The 16,090-nt window shown below is 38.6% G+C and overlaps 2 protein-coding genes across 5 annotated transcripts; both read right to left on the minus strand.

Moving 5' to 3' along the window:
- Nucleotides 1–1,878: 1,878 nt before the first annotated feature.
- LOC133878132 (lysM domain receptor-like kinase 4) lies at nucleotides 1,879–4,434 on the minus strand. The gene has a single exon (XM_062316641.1). The coding sequence runs from the start codon at nucleotides 4,330–4,332 to the stop codon at nucleotides 2,506–2,508; it is 1,827 nt and encodes a 608-aa protein (XP_062172625.1). The 5' UTR covers nucleotides 4,333–4,434; the 3' UTR covers nucleotides 1,879–2,505.
- Nucleotides 4,435–5,413: 979 nt separating this feature from the next.
- LOC133877877 (probable E3 ubiquitin-protein ligase LOG2) lies at nucleotides 5,414–13,682 on the minus strand. Of its 4 annotated transcripts, none has more exons than XR_009901798.1 (5): nucleotides 13,492–13,682; nucleotides 12,849–13,326; nucleotides 7,045–7,534; nucleotides 5,734–5,972; nucleotides 5,414–5,657 (listed from the first exon to the last, which is right to left on the minus strand). XR_009901798.1 is itself a non-coding variant. In XM_062316326.1 (5 exons), exons 2-5 carry the CDS (start codon nucleotides 13,304–13,306, stop codon nucleotides 5,646–5,648), a joined length of 1,104 nt encoding a protein of 367 aa, XP_062172310.1. In that variant the 5' UTR covers nucleotides 13,307–13,326; nucleotides 13,492–13,682; the 3' UTR covers nucleotides 5,414–5,645. The 4 variants fall into 4 exon arrangements, 3 of the variants coding, with proteins under 3 accessions (XP_062172310.1, XP_062172311.1, XP_062172309.1); XM_062316326.1 differs by having other exon boundaries at nucleotides 5,829–5,972; XM_062316327.1 differs by having other exon boundaries at nucleotides 5,824–5,972.
- Between the last annotated feature and the right edge of the window lie 2,408 nt (nucleotides 13,683–16,090).

Raw genomic sequence — 16,090 nt, forward strand, 5'->3', positions numbered from 1 at the left:
ATAACCTAAAGAAACTAACCACTAAATACCCAAAACCATGTCACAACTTGCTAACATGATGACAAAGACTTCAATAGTGAAATTAAAATTCTGCACTTCCACTCTCACCCCAGAACACTTACCTTCACTTAATAGAGGTTCTCCATTAGCTATTTGTACTCTAAGTCTGGTTTCTTTACTCAACAACAATTGAGTACTCTTAACAATTGATGAATCTAGGAAATTGTGAGTACTCCCACTATCAATAAGAATCACTACCCTTTGGTTGCCCACCCTACCAGTAATTCTCGTAGTTTTAGGATGGTTGCTACCCGTAATAGCATCTAATGAAATCTTAGGATTCAAATCACTATAGGTAAACTCCATTAAATCATTCTCTTGATTTTCAATTAATTGTTCAGAATTATTTTCCTCAAAAACTTCAACACTTTCAATCACAAACACCCTAGGATTTGGACACTTATGCCCAATATGCCATTTAGCGTCACAACTATAGTATAATCATTTTTTCCTCCTTTCTTCCATTTGTCCTTGGAAAATTTTCTGAATAGGCACTATTCCTTTAGATACTCCAACTCCTAAGTAGGCTCCCCCACCAGAATAGTTAGGATTTGAAACCCCTGTTTTTGGTAAGCTTGGATTTGCAACATTCCAATTAAAAGTTCTATAATTCTTCCTCCCATTCAACACATACTCTTCTTGTATTTTAGCTAAACCATAAGCAGCTAATAAGGTTTTTGGAGAGAACATCCTCATGGGCAATCTAATCTTTTCCTTCAAACTACTTAAGAAGCAACTAAGCTTATAATTCTCAGACAAATCCCTCAATCTACAGGACAACACCTCAAATTTTGCTTTATAATCTTCCACAAAAGTATTCTGTTTTAGTCTAGTTAAAGACTCCTTTGGGTCATCATAAGCACTCGGGCCAAATCTATCAAATAACCCTTGAGTTAAGGCCTCCCAATTAGGTAAAGAACCGGATTGTTGCATATCTTGAAACCATATTAAAGCTTTGCCTTCCATATTAATAGAAGCAAGTAAATTCTTGTAATCATGTGGAGTGTTACAAACAAAAAAATAAAATAAAATAAAATTGATTTGCCTTATATATCCAATCAGAAGGTCCTCCCCCATCATACTTAGGAAAATTCATTTTGACTGACCTTAGAAATAGGCTGTGATTTTCTTCATGTTGGAATTGTCTTGTATCTATGTCATTAAAGCCCTACATCCTTGCATTACCCTCTCCCTGTTGTGGCCTCCATGCACCTCTGTTTTCTTGATGAAAGGCCCAACCTTGGTTGTCAAGTACATGATGCTTTGTATATCTATTCTCTTGACTTTGCCTCCATTGATTATCAACTTGATGGAATCTTCTAGCATCTTGGGTTTCTGCATGCTGAAATTCAACATCTTTATGTTTGGAATGACTCCCTTCCCCTAGCTGATCTCTTTCTCTACTATGAACATTTTTTTCTCCCTAAGGAAACTTCTTTAGATTTTGATGAATTGGAATAGATTGAACTGGTGTTGGACTCTTTTCTTTAGGAACTGCCAGATTTTGTATCTGAGCTAGAATACCAGCTAGAATACCATCCAGCTTCTTGTCCAAGCGCCCCTCCAACTCTTAAAGCTGCGAGGATACTACTACCATTTGTAACTTCTTTCCATGCTGCTCGGAAGCCTTCTTCAAATTATTAACACATTCTGTCAGCCGGTTGATTCTCGTGCCATCTGCCATGGAAGCTCCAAGATAGTGCTCTAATACCACTTGTAAGACAATTGTTAGGAATTTAATGCTTTTTCGGTAGATTTTTTGTAAGGAATTGTGAATGGAACTGATTGTATTGAAAATGGTAATGAAACCACAAAAAATCGATAAAGAACCACAATAAATGGCCAATTTCGAGGATTGGGCCAACCTCTAACTACAAGATCTAAAACTACTGATTACACTAAAATGATACCAAGGTTCTAAATGAAAAGCCTAAAATACAAAGTTTACATTTTATACAAAGCTAAAGTCCAACTGAAAATACAGCTAGCCCAACTGAAAATACAGCTGTCCAACCCACTTGGTTGTCCAGCTCATGAATCCTGCATAGCCAGTTAGCCCATGTGCCGAGTATTCATTGTTAGCCCATAAACCAACTACTCAACCCATCCCTTTTATCCAATCGCACAAATACATTGAACCAGCAATACTGACTCCCTGAGCCTCACCTATCTGTCTCCTTGGAAACCTCACGCACGCCTTGCTTCCCTTTCCTCGAGCCTCACACATATGTGACCCTTGGAAACCCACGCACACATTGCTTCTCCCAACATCTTCCCTTCCTCAGTTAATTTCTTCTGCAACGTCTTCTTCCCAACAAATCCTTTTCAAAATCATCTCAAAACTTCCCCTTTTGTTGGACCCAGGACATTTGAGAATCTACAATTTCTTTAAAAATGGAAGGAGATGGTCGTCCAAATAAAACATACTAATCCACATGTTGGTAGTCATGCCATTCTGGCGAGGACTTTCATGATATCATCCATAGATGGCCTATGCAGAGGGTCATCTTCCACACAAGCCTTGGCTAAAACTGCTAAACATAAAACCTCCGCAAGAGAATAATCGTCTTTCAAAGACGGGTCCACCAAACTCCTCAACTGTTCAAAACAACCACCTTCACTATCTTCTCCCAGAAATTTGATGGATTCTCTGAATGATTTTCCCTCAATGTCCTCCCTTGCCGAGATGAGCTCAAGCAAAACGACTCCAAATGCAAAAATGTCTTCCTTTTCAGAACCCGAGCCATGCACAAAGTGCTCCGGCGCAACCCATCCTCTGTTTTTCTCATTATCATCGTTTCCTTTCAAAGGCTCAACAGTAGGGGAGGAGGCTCCAATATTTGCAATTTTTGCTCTCCAGTTTGCAGTCACAAAAACATTTCTACTGCTTAAGCTCATGCATGGATTGGTGAGAAAAGTGCAGTAATGTAGATAGTGAAGCCCTGCTGCAATATCAAAAGCGATTTGTGTCCGCCTATGCCACCCGAGAGTAGTAGATGGATTAGATAAACAGTGCCTCAAAGTGCCATTGCTAGGAAACTCAAACACTAGATAACAATCGGGAAAGTCATGATTTTCTCCATAACAAACACCTTGTAAATTCACGATATTTATGTGATTGATTTTTGAATGTAAATCAATAACCTGCCGAGTGTCTTCAAACCTCGTCTTCTTGATCATCACTTCCACATTGTTGATCAACCCCTTATAGACTTCACCGGCTATCTTTCTTTCTTCACTGAATTCTCTAGTTGCTCTCCTGAGATCCTCCACGCTGCAAATGAACAACGAGTACTTTATTCCGACAAGAAGATCTGGAGATAAACAGGAATTCGTCGAGCTTCTCCCTGTTTGACCAGATCTAGGAGAGCTTCTAGAAATAAAGGACTGGAACTTCTCACGCTTCCATTTCTTTAGGGCCATTATATACAATCCACATGCAACTAATGCTGCAAGTAACAGAGAAAACCCAGCAACAGATCCTGCAATATGCAATCTTTTTGGTGTTCTCTTCTTGGGAATTGTGGGAACAAAGACATGAGTTGGAGGTGGAGAATATGGGGTACTGAAATCTATGACTGGAGCCGCTTTCCGGGGAACTAAAACAGTTGTTTTTGGAAAAATGGTTTGCATAGATTGGAAAGGATTGACTGCCCAAAAGTCTTCGAGAGAGATGCCAAATTTCTCAACCAATGTACCTGGTTGATCTCCTTCTATGATAGGATATGTTACAAGGTAATTCACACCATTACTACGAGTGAAATTATCTAGGCAAGCACATCTCAAAGGCACATGAAGCAGAGAACCAACCTTGATGAGCTCGTTTTCTTGAGATGGGTTCACTTCTTTAAGAGTAAGCGATTTTAGTAGCCCTTCAAAATCTTCACAAGCAACCTCGGAAAATGACGTGTTTTCCAGAACCGTGTAGGTGAAATTTGCCTGAAAACACTGGCCTGAGCAAGAACAGTTGACGGGAACAAGAACTTCTCTACCTGGCTTGAGTATCTCAGAAGGAGATGTAAGATTGTTCAGGTGAAGTACATCGGCAGAGTTCAAGTGGAACAAGTCTGAGATGCGTCCAACGGTCTGAAAATGTTGGTTGGCTCTGTAGACTAAGAATGTTTTGCATGAATTCTGGAAGGAATTGCAGGCGTATCTCGAACCTGGATGAGGCGTATCTGAAGAACAATCTGACGAGTCATAAGACTGTTGAGCATAACTCGAAATCATGCAAACCCAAAAGACAAACGAGAGATAAATCATGGTTTTCATCGAATATTGCAAAATTCTGTTGAAGAGGCAAGAACTGTTAATATCTAGGAGACGCTACGTAAATTATCTCCAGTGAGGAGGCGAAATATGAGGCGACCGATCCTAGAGAAATCTTTGGCAGGACCAATAATGTGACAGCTGTTATCGGTGTTGATTTGCCAGATTGTGTATGGGAGCTAGCAGTGAGAGGAGACAATAGAGATGGCCATTTTGATTATATAAATGGTTTAAGTATAATTAACAAACTTATTTAAAGTATTAAGCCTGTGATGAAACTTACACGCACCATCATGGCCGGCCTTAACACTAATGGACACTAGGGATCAGAACACGACACATTAGCTTTTTTATTTCCTTCTGCTTGTTTTTTTATGCAATCAACACCAGCTCCCAAGAAGATGATTATTGTATAGTTATCCTCATTTATCATATACTATGAAGGAAATTATAATTTCCTTCCGTACAAGCCGAGCTAACAAGCGAGTCGAGTTTTTGACGAACATTATTCGAGTCGAGCCGGGTTTTATACGAGTGTGTATCGTTTAATAATTGAACATATTTTTCGTGTTCGCGAGCGGCCTATTTAATACTCGAGTCACGCGTGAGCCGAAGTTTACCAAGTCAATCTCGAGCAAACTCACGAATAACTTTGTTTGTTTACACCCTTAATTAGAAAGCTGAGTTTAGTTTCCCTTAATAGTAAGATTTTATTAACATATATTCAGCGGAGAAAGTCCACGTACGTACATCTTTTAGAGTGCAGATACACTTCCACGCTTGAGGCATATAGTTTTAGTTTTTATTATTAAAAAAAAAAAAAAAAAAAAAAAAAAAAAAAAAAAAAAAGAGAGAGGATATTCAGATAGAAGAACCTAATCTACTTTTGCCGATCTTGGGGTGTTGGGAAGCCCAGCGGACTTCAAAATGGGTTCTTTTATTGAGAATCTGGTATTGCTACAAAACATGATACTTGACTTGACTTGTTTTTGTTAAGAATTATTTTCTTTTTTTAATCTCAAAGAAAATATCAATACATCAGACGTACCACCACATTTAGTAAGCAATTAATAAAACCTTCACGTTTCTTGAAAACTAAATTAATTTATAAACAAAATTTGATTAAAAATAGAAAATAGCAAAACCTAAGAATATAAGAAGTATACAACAAACCAACAAGAAACGCCAGACTTGACATTTCTCTTGTAAGATTACCTCTCCTCTGTTATATATATATATGCTGTTCTATTTATTTTGGACAGAAGCTTATCAAGAACAGCCTACTGTACTGATTTTTATTGGTCTGCACCATCTGATTAAGGGCTTATCTGCAATAAATAAGGTCCAGATCAATTATGAAAAAGCAGAAATCCAGATATCAGAAATTACAACAAAACCACGAACCAAACATTATGGTAAAGGAACTCTTCATAGCAATTCTTGAGAGGCTCTACTTGACTTGAAGAGAGAGAGAGAGAGAGGAGAGCTTATAACTTTACAGCATCCTGTTGGGCAGCAGACTGTCCACAATCATCAGCTCCATTGTTGACCTTGATTTCCAGGAACTTGCCAACTGGTTGCCTACAAATGGGGCATCTGTTTGACTGGAGCGCCAGAACTTTAGCACACCCATTGCACATACACTGCATCCAAAGACCCAAACAAAACAAAATTTAGCCACAACGAGCAAGTAAAAGCTCCTTTATGTTCAGATTTTCAAAGACAATAAGCAGCAAAGTTTACCACCCCCCAATTGTAACGATCCAGCGAAAAGTAATAGCTACATTTGCGCCATAACTCCAAAAGGACTAGTGAATTTAGAGCTTCTCTAAAATTCCTTATAAAGCTCAGTTTCACTTAGTAAATTAGACAATATAAGCTACTCCTCATCTTTCTAATGTGGGACTAGAGTGTTACACCTACATGGTGATTAATAGAGGATATTTCTAATTATCCAACATTAATTCATGTTGCTCTGAGGAAAAAGGTGGAGTGGCACTGGGTTAACAACAGCAAAATCCACTTTTTCCTGCCCCACCTTTGGCCTTTAGCCTTAAGTCTGAAGAGATGGTGCATGTCGACAGGCAAGCTTCTTTGTGGGGATTTGAACTCCCAACTTGCTTTAGGAAATAATCACTTGATAACCACATTGAAGATTGTTGTTGTATCCATGTCCAACCAAAAATGAAAATGCAACAAATTATTTTCTCCTTGATATCAATATCTATATCTGATAGATGACTTCAATTTACTACTATAATCACTTGAAGAAATACCTAAACAGAATATCTGATAACAAGCTAAAGCCAGCTCAAACAGGTTACAGGTTATCTGGTCAAGCATCGCTATACTAAATACATTCCAAATCCGGCCATTAGCATGTCTAACCATGTTCAATAATTGAAGTCCATGTAATTGATCTCACCGAAGTGAAACATTGCAATAAAAAAAAAGTGAAATATTGTACTTTTATAGATCCGTACAAACACATGAAGTGTATTTCCACCCTGATACTTTGGCAGCCTACTGAACTGTTGGCTCTACAATTTTCAGCCCAATAGACATAAGACACCAAAAGGGTAAAGAGTCTGTTCTGCTTCACATCTACAATGTAATCCCGGTCTTCATCCATAATACAAGAAGGGGGAAAAGAAAAGCAAAAAGAGGGAAGAAAAAAAAAAGAAAAAAAAAAAAAAAAGGAGCATCTGTACATACCATGTGTCGGCATGGGAGGACAGTTGTGTCTCGGGGTTCAGACAAGCAAATAACACATTCTTTACCAGAATCATTCTCATCCAAATCACCATCAACTGTATTCCCAATTCCATAAATTTCATGCAGCTCGTACCTCATCCCATTCACCCACAGGATCTGTTTACTCACCCGCACATGGTACTCACCTGTCTCCTTCTTTTGAAACGAAGCCAGAGTGATCTGAGAATTCCTAACTGGATTTCCTTCTGATTCAGTATGGGTCAATGGGTATGCCTCAGCCTTCACCACAAGTGGGTAAACTTCTATATCACCATCTTTCACCAACTCCGTCTCCTCAAACTTCAAGAAGTCAATCCCGGTTCCACTAGGTTGTCTGAACTGCTGACCAAGACCTTGCTGAAAAGAAACTGTGACAGGGCTAAGCAGGCCTTCCTTTGTTGCTGTTAGGTTACAGTCTTCATTTTCTTTAGCGAAAAACATAACTGTGATGCTATCGCAGAGAAGAAAAAGTAACTATCAGAAAAGAAGAAAATCCACATAAATGCATTGGCAGGGGAGAAAAAAGTTTTGTACAACAACCAAGAGAATTAAAATTTAAAGCATGCTTATTTTATCTGATAAATGGTGTATTTCCAAATAAATGAATCAAGGAAATGTAAGAATACTGTAAAAGCTGTACAAATACTGCTAAGCAAAATGGTTACATATCAAAACACAGATTTTTGTGTGGAATGTAACAAAACAATATACCCGTTTCACAGTTTCCAATGGCGGGTGGATGTCACCAAACAATGACTACACCCACAGCTCAGAAAGGAGGCTCCAAATAGTAGAACAGTCATGGTAGTAACAGAATGTATCACATTACTAGAACAGACCTGGAGACTATGCGAAACATCATTATCAAGTGATGGCCACCATGGATAGTATAATATACTCTAAGAGATAGGATATAGGGCCCTAAGTCTTAACTGTTGAGAAAATAAATGGCAGATCAAATTCAATTTGCTCTCACACTAACCTTTATTATTTATAGAAGAAATACAAGACAATATCAACACTAGATAACCATATCTATCAACAAGGTAAAAATAACCACAACAAACCTAGATAAGATAAACTAGCACAACAACTAGATAAAAGATGAAATACTCTGAACACTCTCCCTCAAGTTGGAGATTATCATATAATACCAACCTAAATCAATTAAATGCATCCCGTCCATGAGCAAGAATTTTCGTGAACAAATCTGTCAATTGATTTTCTGACTTTGCATACGGTGTAACAATCTCTTTGTTGAAAAACTTGCATGAATCAAACGATAATCTACATCTACTGAACCAGACTCGGACTCCATATGAAACACCAAACCCAATCAGTGCTAAGAAGTAAAATCAACAATCCAGAAACTGCAACCAACATTGATATTTGCTGAAATCAACTTTAAATTGGCTGAAATGTCCTTGGATTGAACTGAACAGGCCAAAAAACACCTAGACTGGAGAGAACTGAATCTTAACAGGTCTAAACTTGGCCAAAAATCACCTAACTCGGTTGAAAAACAAATTGAAGTGATGGAAAAACCACCAAACTGGCAGAAAAATTACCTGAACCGACCAAAAAACCAAAGAGTGGTCAAAACATAAACTGAACCAGCCAAAAAACCAATGAATCAACTGAAACGTAAACTGAACCAGCAGAAACACCACTTGATTGGCCACAAATTCACCAAAACTTGTCGAAACTGGAACTACCTCACTAGGAAACTACCAGTGCCAACTGAAACTGGACGAAACGGGCCAAAACATAATCACCCGTCTAGACACAACTTCATTGGAAAACCAATGATCACCCCACTAGACATTGGCCAACCACCACTAGAAAACATAAACAACTATTCAGAAACAACCAAAGACCACCATAACACCAACCACAGCAGTCATGACAATCAATGACGACAACCACACCCATGCGCCATCGACCTCTAACCACAAATATTGAACCAAAGCCCACAAATAAATGGTAGGTAATATTCATCTTGCTCTACTCTAACGTTTTTTTATTTATAGAAGAACTACGATGCAAGATCAACATTAAATAACCATATATCTGGACAAAGATAACCACAACAAACCTAGATAAGATAAACTACCACCACACTCCAAGATAAAGATTTTTTTTTTTAATATAAATAATCGATATATCATTAAAAGCGTAAGGCGCCCTTGATATACAGAGAATATACAAGAGAAGCCACCTAACTAGTAAGAGTAAAAAAAAAAAGAAAATCGTGATAACTAATCACCAAAGGAGAAACAAAAGCAAGTGTCCAAAGATAAAGGGTTTTTAAAAATAAAGACTTAATCTCCTTCAAAGTCCTCTTACCGTACAAAAAACTCATATCATTCATTTCTCTCCATAGACAACACAAAAATTACGAAAGCATCATCTTTCACACAAGAACACTCTGAGTGCTACCGGCAGTCCACCAACAAGCATACAATTTGATTACTCCTTTAGGCATAACCCAATACAATCCAAACCGACTTAAGAAAACACTTTGAATAGCACAAACAACCTCACAATGAAGAAGAAGATGGTTCACGGACTCCCCATTCCTTTTATACATATAACACCTATCAACCACAATAACGCACTACTTCCAAAGATTGTCCATGGTAAGCATCTTTCCTAAGACCGCTGGCCAAGCAAAGAAAGGCCACCCTCAACGGAACCTTAGTACGCCAAACACTTTTCAAAGGGAAACGGAAGCTATCATTACAACTCTTGACACTGTAAAAGGATTTAACACGAAACAACCCTCTTTTGGAAGTGACCCACCACAACTTGTCCTCACCTTCCCGTCTTACTCTCACTAAATACAACACTCTAAAGAATGAAGCAAAGACATCCACCTCCCAATCATGAGCCTCTATAGCAAAGCTCATGTCCCACTAAATAGAACCTCTAAGAAGTTCCACACGATCTGCAACAGAAGCATCATTTGCGCAAGCAATACCAAATAACCTAGAAAGGCTTCCTTAAGGGCCATATCCTCACACCATAGATCATGCCAGAATCTAATATTGAAGCCATTTCCCACCTCAAATCTAGTATGACTTGAAAACTTCTAGCAACCCCCCCCCCCCCCCCCCCCCCCCACAATACGCCCCAACAAGCTCACTAGAGCACCACCCTCCCCATGAACTTCCATATTTAGCGTCCACCTCCACTCTCAACCTAGCCTCTCTCTCAAGCTCATAGCACCAAATCCATTTACCTAAGAGAACATGAGTGAACCTCAGCAATTTTCTCATCCCTAAACCTCCCTCAGAGATCGACGTACAAACCTTGGATCAATTCACCAGGAGATATTTGAACTCTTCGCCCAACCCACCCTATAAGAAATCACTTTGAAGCTTATCAATACGGTTTACAACGCCTGTAGGGAGAGGAAAGAGGGATATAAAGTACGTAGATAAATTAGATAGGGTGCTCTTGATAAGGGTAACCCTACCACCCTTAGATACAATCTTTTCCAACTAGCCAACCGATGCTCTATCTTCGCAATAACACTGTCCCATACATGCTTGGCATTATGGGAGCCCCCCAACGAAAGACCAAGGTACTTCAAGAACAAAGAAGCAACCCCACAGCCTAGAATCCCAGCCAACTCAGCCACAATATCAACATTTCCCACAGATTCCAACTTGGCTAAGTTCATCTTCAAACCCCACACAGCTTTAAAAAATAAAACTAAGCATCGTAGATTACTTAAATGATTTGGATTGGCCCCATAGAAAATCAAAGTATCATCAGCAAACAAAATGTGAGAGATGCCAATCCATGTGCCTACACAGAAGCAAGACAAAAAACCTCCACTTGCTAGAGTAGAAATCATTCTACCCAACGCCTCCATCACAACAACAAACAACAAAGGAGACACAGAGTCCCCTTGCCTCAAGCCACGGGTGCTGCTAAAAAAGCCTGTGGGAGAGCTGTTCACCAAAACCGAGAAATACAATATGCCATCCAAGAGCACCAATGCCCCCCCAAACTCGCACCTTCTCAACATATGTAGTAAAAAATTCCAATTAATATGATCATATGCTTTTTCTAAGTCCATTTTACAAATAACACCCGAATTTCCAGATCTCATTCTACTATTAAGGCATTCATTGACAATAAGAATAGGATCTAGGATCTGCCTACATCGGATGAACGTATTTTGCGACTTAGAAATAATCTTCTCCAACACCATCTTAAGCATGTTCACTAGAATCTTAACAACAATCTTGTAAATGCTACCCACTAGACTAATTGGGCGAAAATCCTTGGAGTCGATAGCCCCTAGAATCTTAGGAATGAGGACAAGGAACACAGCATTTAGGCTCCTCTTGAACTTACCACTAGCATGGAAATCATGAAAGACCTTCATGATGTCCTCTTTCAAAAAGAACACCACAAGCTTGGAAGAATGCTATAGAGAAACAGTTAGGGCTCGGCACCTTGTCACCATTCATAGCTTTCACTATCACAACACCTAGATAAATATAAACTATCACAAAAGATGGATAAAAGATAAAATACTCTAACACTAACAAATAGAGGAGTTCCATTAGAAGCCAAGTAATAGACATCATCAGCAAAAATAAGTTCACCAATCATAACCTATATAAGAAGTCAGGCCTTAACTCACAAAATATTCATCACTCATATATTCAACATGGAAAATGTACTGTTTGAATTAAATATCACAACTACGATTGATCCATATTCTGAAATTACCTTCGCAATGTTCACATCTATGTAGTCTGACTTCATACTATAAGGGTCCAACATAGAACTCAAATTCTCGTATTTATTTTCTTTTTCCAAAAAAATAAAACAAAAAGTCATTTTCTTTCCCAAGTGAGGAATATAATAAGATTTCATTGAACGCCATAGGACTGGGGTGAGAATTTTAGCTACAAAGCGTTTACTTTTGCTTCTCTCATCTACAAAGCTGATATATTGCATAGTTTACTAGCACTAATTCATCCGCTATTTAAAAACTTCCAATTTCGCAATCATCAAGTGAATAAAAAATTCATACAACACACTACCAATCCAACGTCACATGATCAAATCCACAAAACCTCTTGTGTACCCAGTCACCGAGGGCCTTCCTGGCCTCATCACCAACTGATTACCGAAGGCTCGTTACGCCTCACCACCCACAAGGCCACCTTCCTTCACCCAAAGACTTCTTGGGGGCTCAAGGTTTTGAAGGCCACTCCGACCCGCCTAGCCGTGAGAGACTAACAGGAATCACAAGTCATTAGCTCAAATGCACCACACCAAGGCCGAAGGACGGACTTATAGAATATTGCATAGGGTGCAATGTACCGCATTACCCCATGCCACATTATATAATCGATTGGGACCACTACGAGTAACCACCTTGATATTCTAGGGAGGGAGATTCCTCCGTTACCAGAAACAAGCGGGAACCCTATTCTAGCGCTCCCCTAGAACTTTTAGGCTACAAGAGGTGGCGGAAAACCTAAGCTTATAGGAAAGTCAATCTTTAAGTACGATCCTATTCCTTAGCCATTTTACACCTTTCCTTCATTTTCTTCCTCTCGTTCTCCTACAGACTTAAGCATTGGAGGTGGCCCCAACGGCATACCCGACGAAGCTTTCCTTCTCACTCTTGTCTTCCTTGCAATCAAAACCCAAATCCATACTCCACAACTTTATTTAACCAAAGCTACACTCCACATGAACAATTTAAAATCAAATTGAAGCATTTGAAGTTATACCTTCCGGCCGTAGTGGCATCAAAAGTGAACTCAACAAGGAAGTGCCCAGGATTCTCCTCATCAGGTTCAACCCTCAGACTCTTCTTCTTAATGTTCACATCGTTCCTAATCGTGACAGCCTTCTGGTGCTCCATATGGGGGGTAACCGGTTGCGGGGCAGCCCCACACGAGTACGGCCCATTAACCCAATTGGCGTGGACCGGAGCCAGGTGGACCCCGCGGTAAGGCTGCGGATACGGACCCCCCACGGGCGGTGGCGGGTAGTACCCGGAATACGGATGGTGTTGGGGAAGGTTAGGATTCGAGTATTGGGTCGGGTACGGTGTGGCCGCAGCAAAAACGTATCTGTTCCCTGTGGTTCCCGGCTGCTGATCCTGCGGCATCGTCGGAGGAGGAGGCGGCTGGTTCCGATGCCTCCGGTGGCTCCCTCCATTGCTATTGCTTCCAATATTCCCCATTTCGTTTCTTCTCTTCTAACCTGAAGAAACTTCGAGTTAAAATTTTTTGAAAAAAAAAACAAAAATTGTTTAATTTGGTGAGAAACAAAGAAAAAGAAACGGTAAAATACAATTCATATAAACGAATCAAATTTTTACAGAAGTTTCAGGAATTCTTAATCCCAACAAAGCAGAAAATTTTGTACCTGAGAAGCGTGGCTCCTATGTTGTTGTTGTTCGCCTAACAGATTAAGCGCAGCGACAGAGAGAGATTCAATGGAGGAATGATGGCGTTGGAAAATAGAGGATGAATGTTCTGCCACCAACCGAGCATCCACCACCACCAAGACAGCCCACGTACACAGAAACACAACAAATTGCCGTTTACGCTAACGTAAGCGGTAAGCGTTAAGCACTTTACATTCTTTGTCGTTTTTATAATTATGACATAATCCTACACGTAATACTACCGCCACATCACGTGAAAGAAGCAGATGCCGCGGACTTGTAGAACCTTCAGGCGAATATGGACTTGGGGACTTACATTTATAAATAAATAAATAAATATGAGACTTAGAAAACATTTGATGGGCAAGATAAACAATTAAAAAAAAAATTTAGAACTGTATTTCTGAATTATGCGTCCGGACGGACCTATTTAGTGCCTGAATGGGTTGGACAGAAAATTCATGTCCACTACCGTGTCCGAACGGCCTACAAACGAGACTTCTAGTAAGTCCCAATTTTTATGCGTGTCTGGACAGACTATTTCCGCATTCGGACGGGCTTACTAGTGAGTTCATATCTGCAACTTCACACATGCGTGTTCCGACTGGCCATTTACGTGTCCAGTCAGGCTATGTTTAAGACAGCAACGAGCTCTTTTCAGCTCATCTCTCTCTCTCTCTCTCTCTCTCTCTCTTAGGGCTTTGAGACAAAACCCTAGATCTTAGCATATTGAAGCTTCATAACTCAACGCCGAAAATGTGATCATCGGGGTAGAATCTACATTTTCACCGATTGGTTTGAGGTAAATTCGAAAATTCTAGTTCCTCTATTTTGTGTACATTTTGAGAGTTTGAGTTTGATCTCTCCATTTTGTGCATTTTTTGAAGTGTTCTAGACAATTTCTAAATGTTGGGTTTCACATTTGGTGAGAAATCAAAGTAAGACCAAAAATTCTAGATTTTTAATAAGTGTTTAAATTATGATTTTTAGTGTCTAAGATTATTTTATGAGTTATTGTGTTTTAGTTAATGGATTGTCAAATAGAACCCTAAAAATTCTATGGGTTCTCGATAAGTTTTTAGTTCTTGAACAATTCAATAGGTAAATGGGAATTTAGAGTTAGAACATGTTATGTGATAGTATTAATATAACGTCTCAGATTTTAAGACTTAAAATATAATGTCTTAAAATAGTATTTAAGACCTAGTAATAAGGCAAAATAATATATATGAATATTTATGAAAATAAATATTCATTAATTTATTAAGACGCATTTATAGTTCTAATTTAATAAAAAGTTTAACGGATCTTAAACTTTGGAATAACGAAAATAGGGTCAAACCAATTTCGTTTTGGTCAATTCAAAAGCTATAACGCTCTTCTCGGAGTCCTCTATCTACATGAAAAATTTCATAAAAATCAGATTTTTGTAGATTGGCCGAAAATCACCGTGAATCTACTGCTAGTGGGCTGTCAGCATGCAAGTGTGGTCGCCACGTCACCCTATTGATTTTTTTATGCTTTCTTGAGTTGGCAAGTGTCCATTCTTGTCTTGTACGGTAATTTAATAGTTACTATAAGGTCAAATACAGGGGCGGAGCCAAGGGGGTCGAGAGGGGGCACAACCCCCAAAATTTTTCCTTAGTCCCGGTAGATTTTTCTCAGATATCTTGGTTGTCCACCCTCAACCACTCATCAATGGACATCTACATTAGACTGGCAAAGCTTTTCCGAGACTAAGAGAACCAGAATTCAGTCTTTCATGCTTTTACCATTTTAGATCTTCAAGCTCCAGACATTTATAGGTTAAAAGGTCCTAACTCTTAACGAAGAAGAAGAAGAAGACGAACACTGTGCACAACACTGGGTTAATTATTTGTGACAAAACACTCCGTTTTAATAACTCTAGTCCGAGTCCAAAAATCTCCCAAAACGCGTGTTGCGTGTACAGTGTTTTAGTTGGGTGTTTATTTTAATCTTTTAGTCTTTTAAAGTTGTGTTTTGCAGCTTTTGTTGACTTGTTTATTTTTAAAATCGCGTGTTACGTCACTTTACTTGTAAGTAGTGTACTTCAGTTTTATATATATATATATATATATACACTTTAGTTAGTTTTAGTTGCTGAGTTCTTGATACATGTTTCAAAGTTGTAATTCTTTTTCTTTTCTTTTTTACTCTTTTTTTTTTCTTTTTCTTTTTTCTTTTCTTTTTTTAAGTGAAAAGTTATGATTTATTAGAGTAATGATATTTAATAAATTGTTATATGATTGTCATATAAATTGATAACAGTAAAAATTAGCCTTTAAATCAATACTTACAAAATAAAATAAAATTTTAAGAGCCGCTTTTCGCAGCCACAACATCTTAGTTATATAATAGTCGTATAGTATTTTACTAAATAACATTATTCTTGATATTATGTTTTAACTCTACCAACATAATAACATTTTAATTGTATGAAATATACAACTATAGTTATCTGAACTTATAGAGAGCAACAATGATTCTATCGAACTTCAATCAAACTCTAAATAAGCCCGTGTCAAGATAGATTTATCAAATATGCTAGTAGATGCT

This window comes from Alnus glutinosa, chromosome 9, assembly GCF_958979055.1.
Source record: "Alnus glutinosa chromosome 9, dhAlnGlut1.1, whole genome shotgun sequence".
NCBI classification, from domain to species: Eukaryota; Viridiplantae; Streptophyta; class Magnoliopsida; order Fagales; family Betulaceae; genus Alnus; species Alnus glutinosa.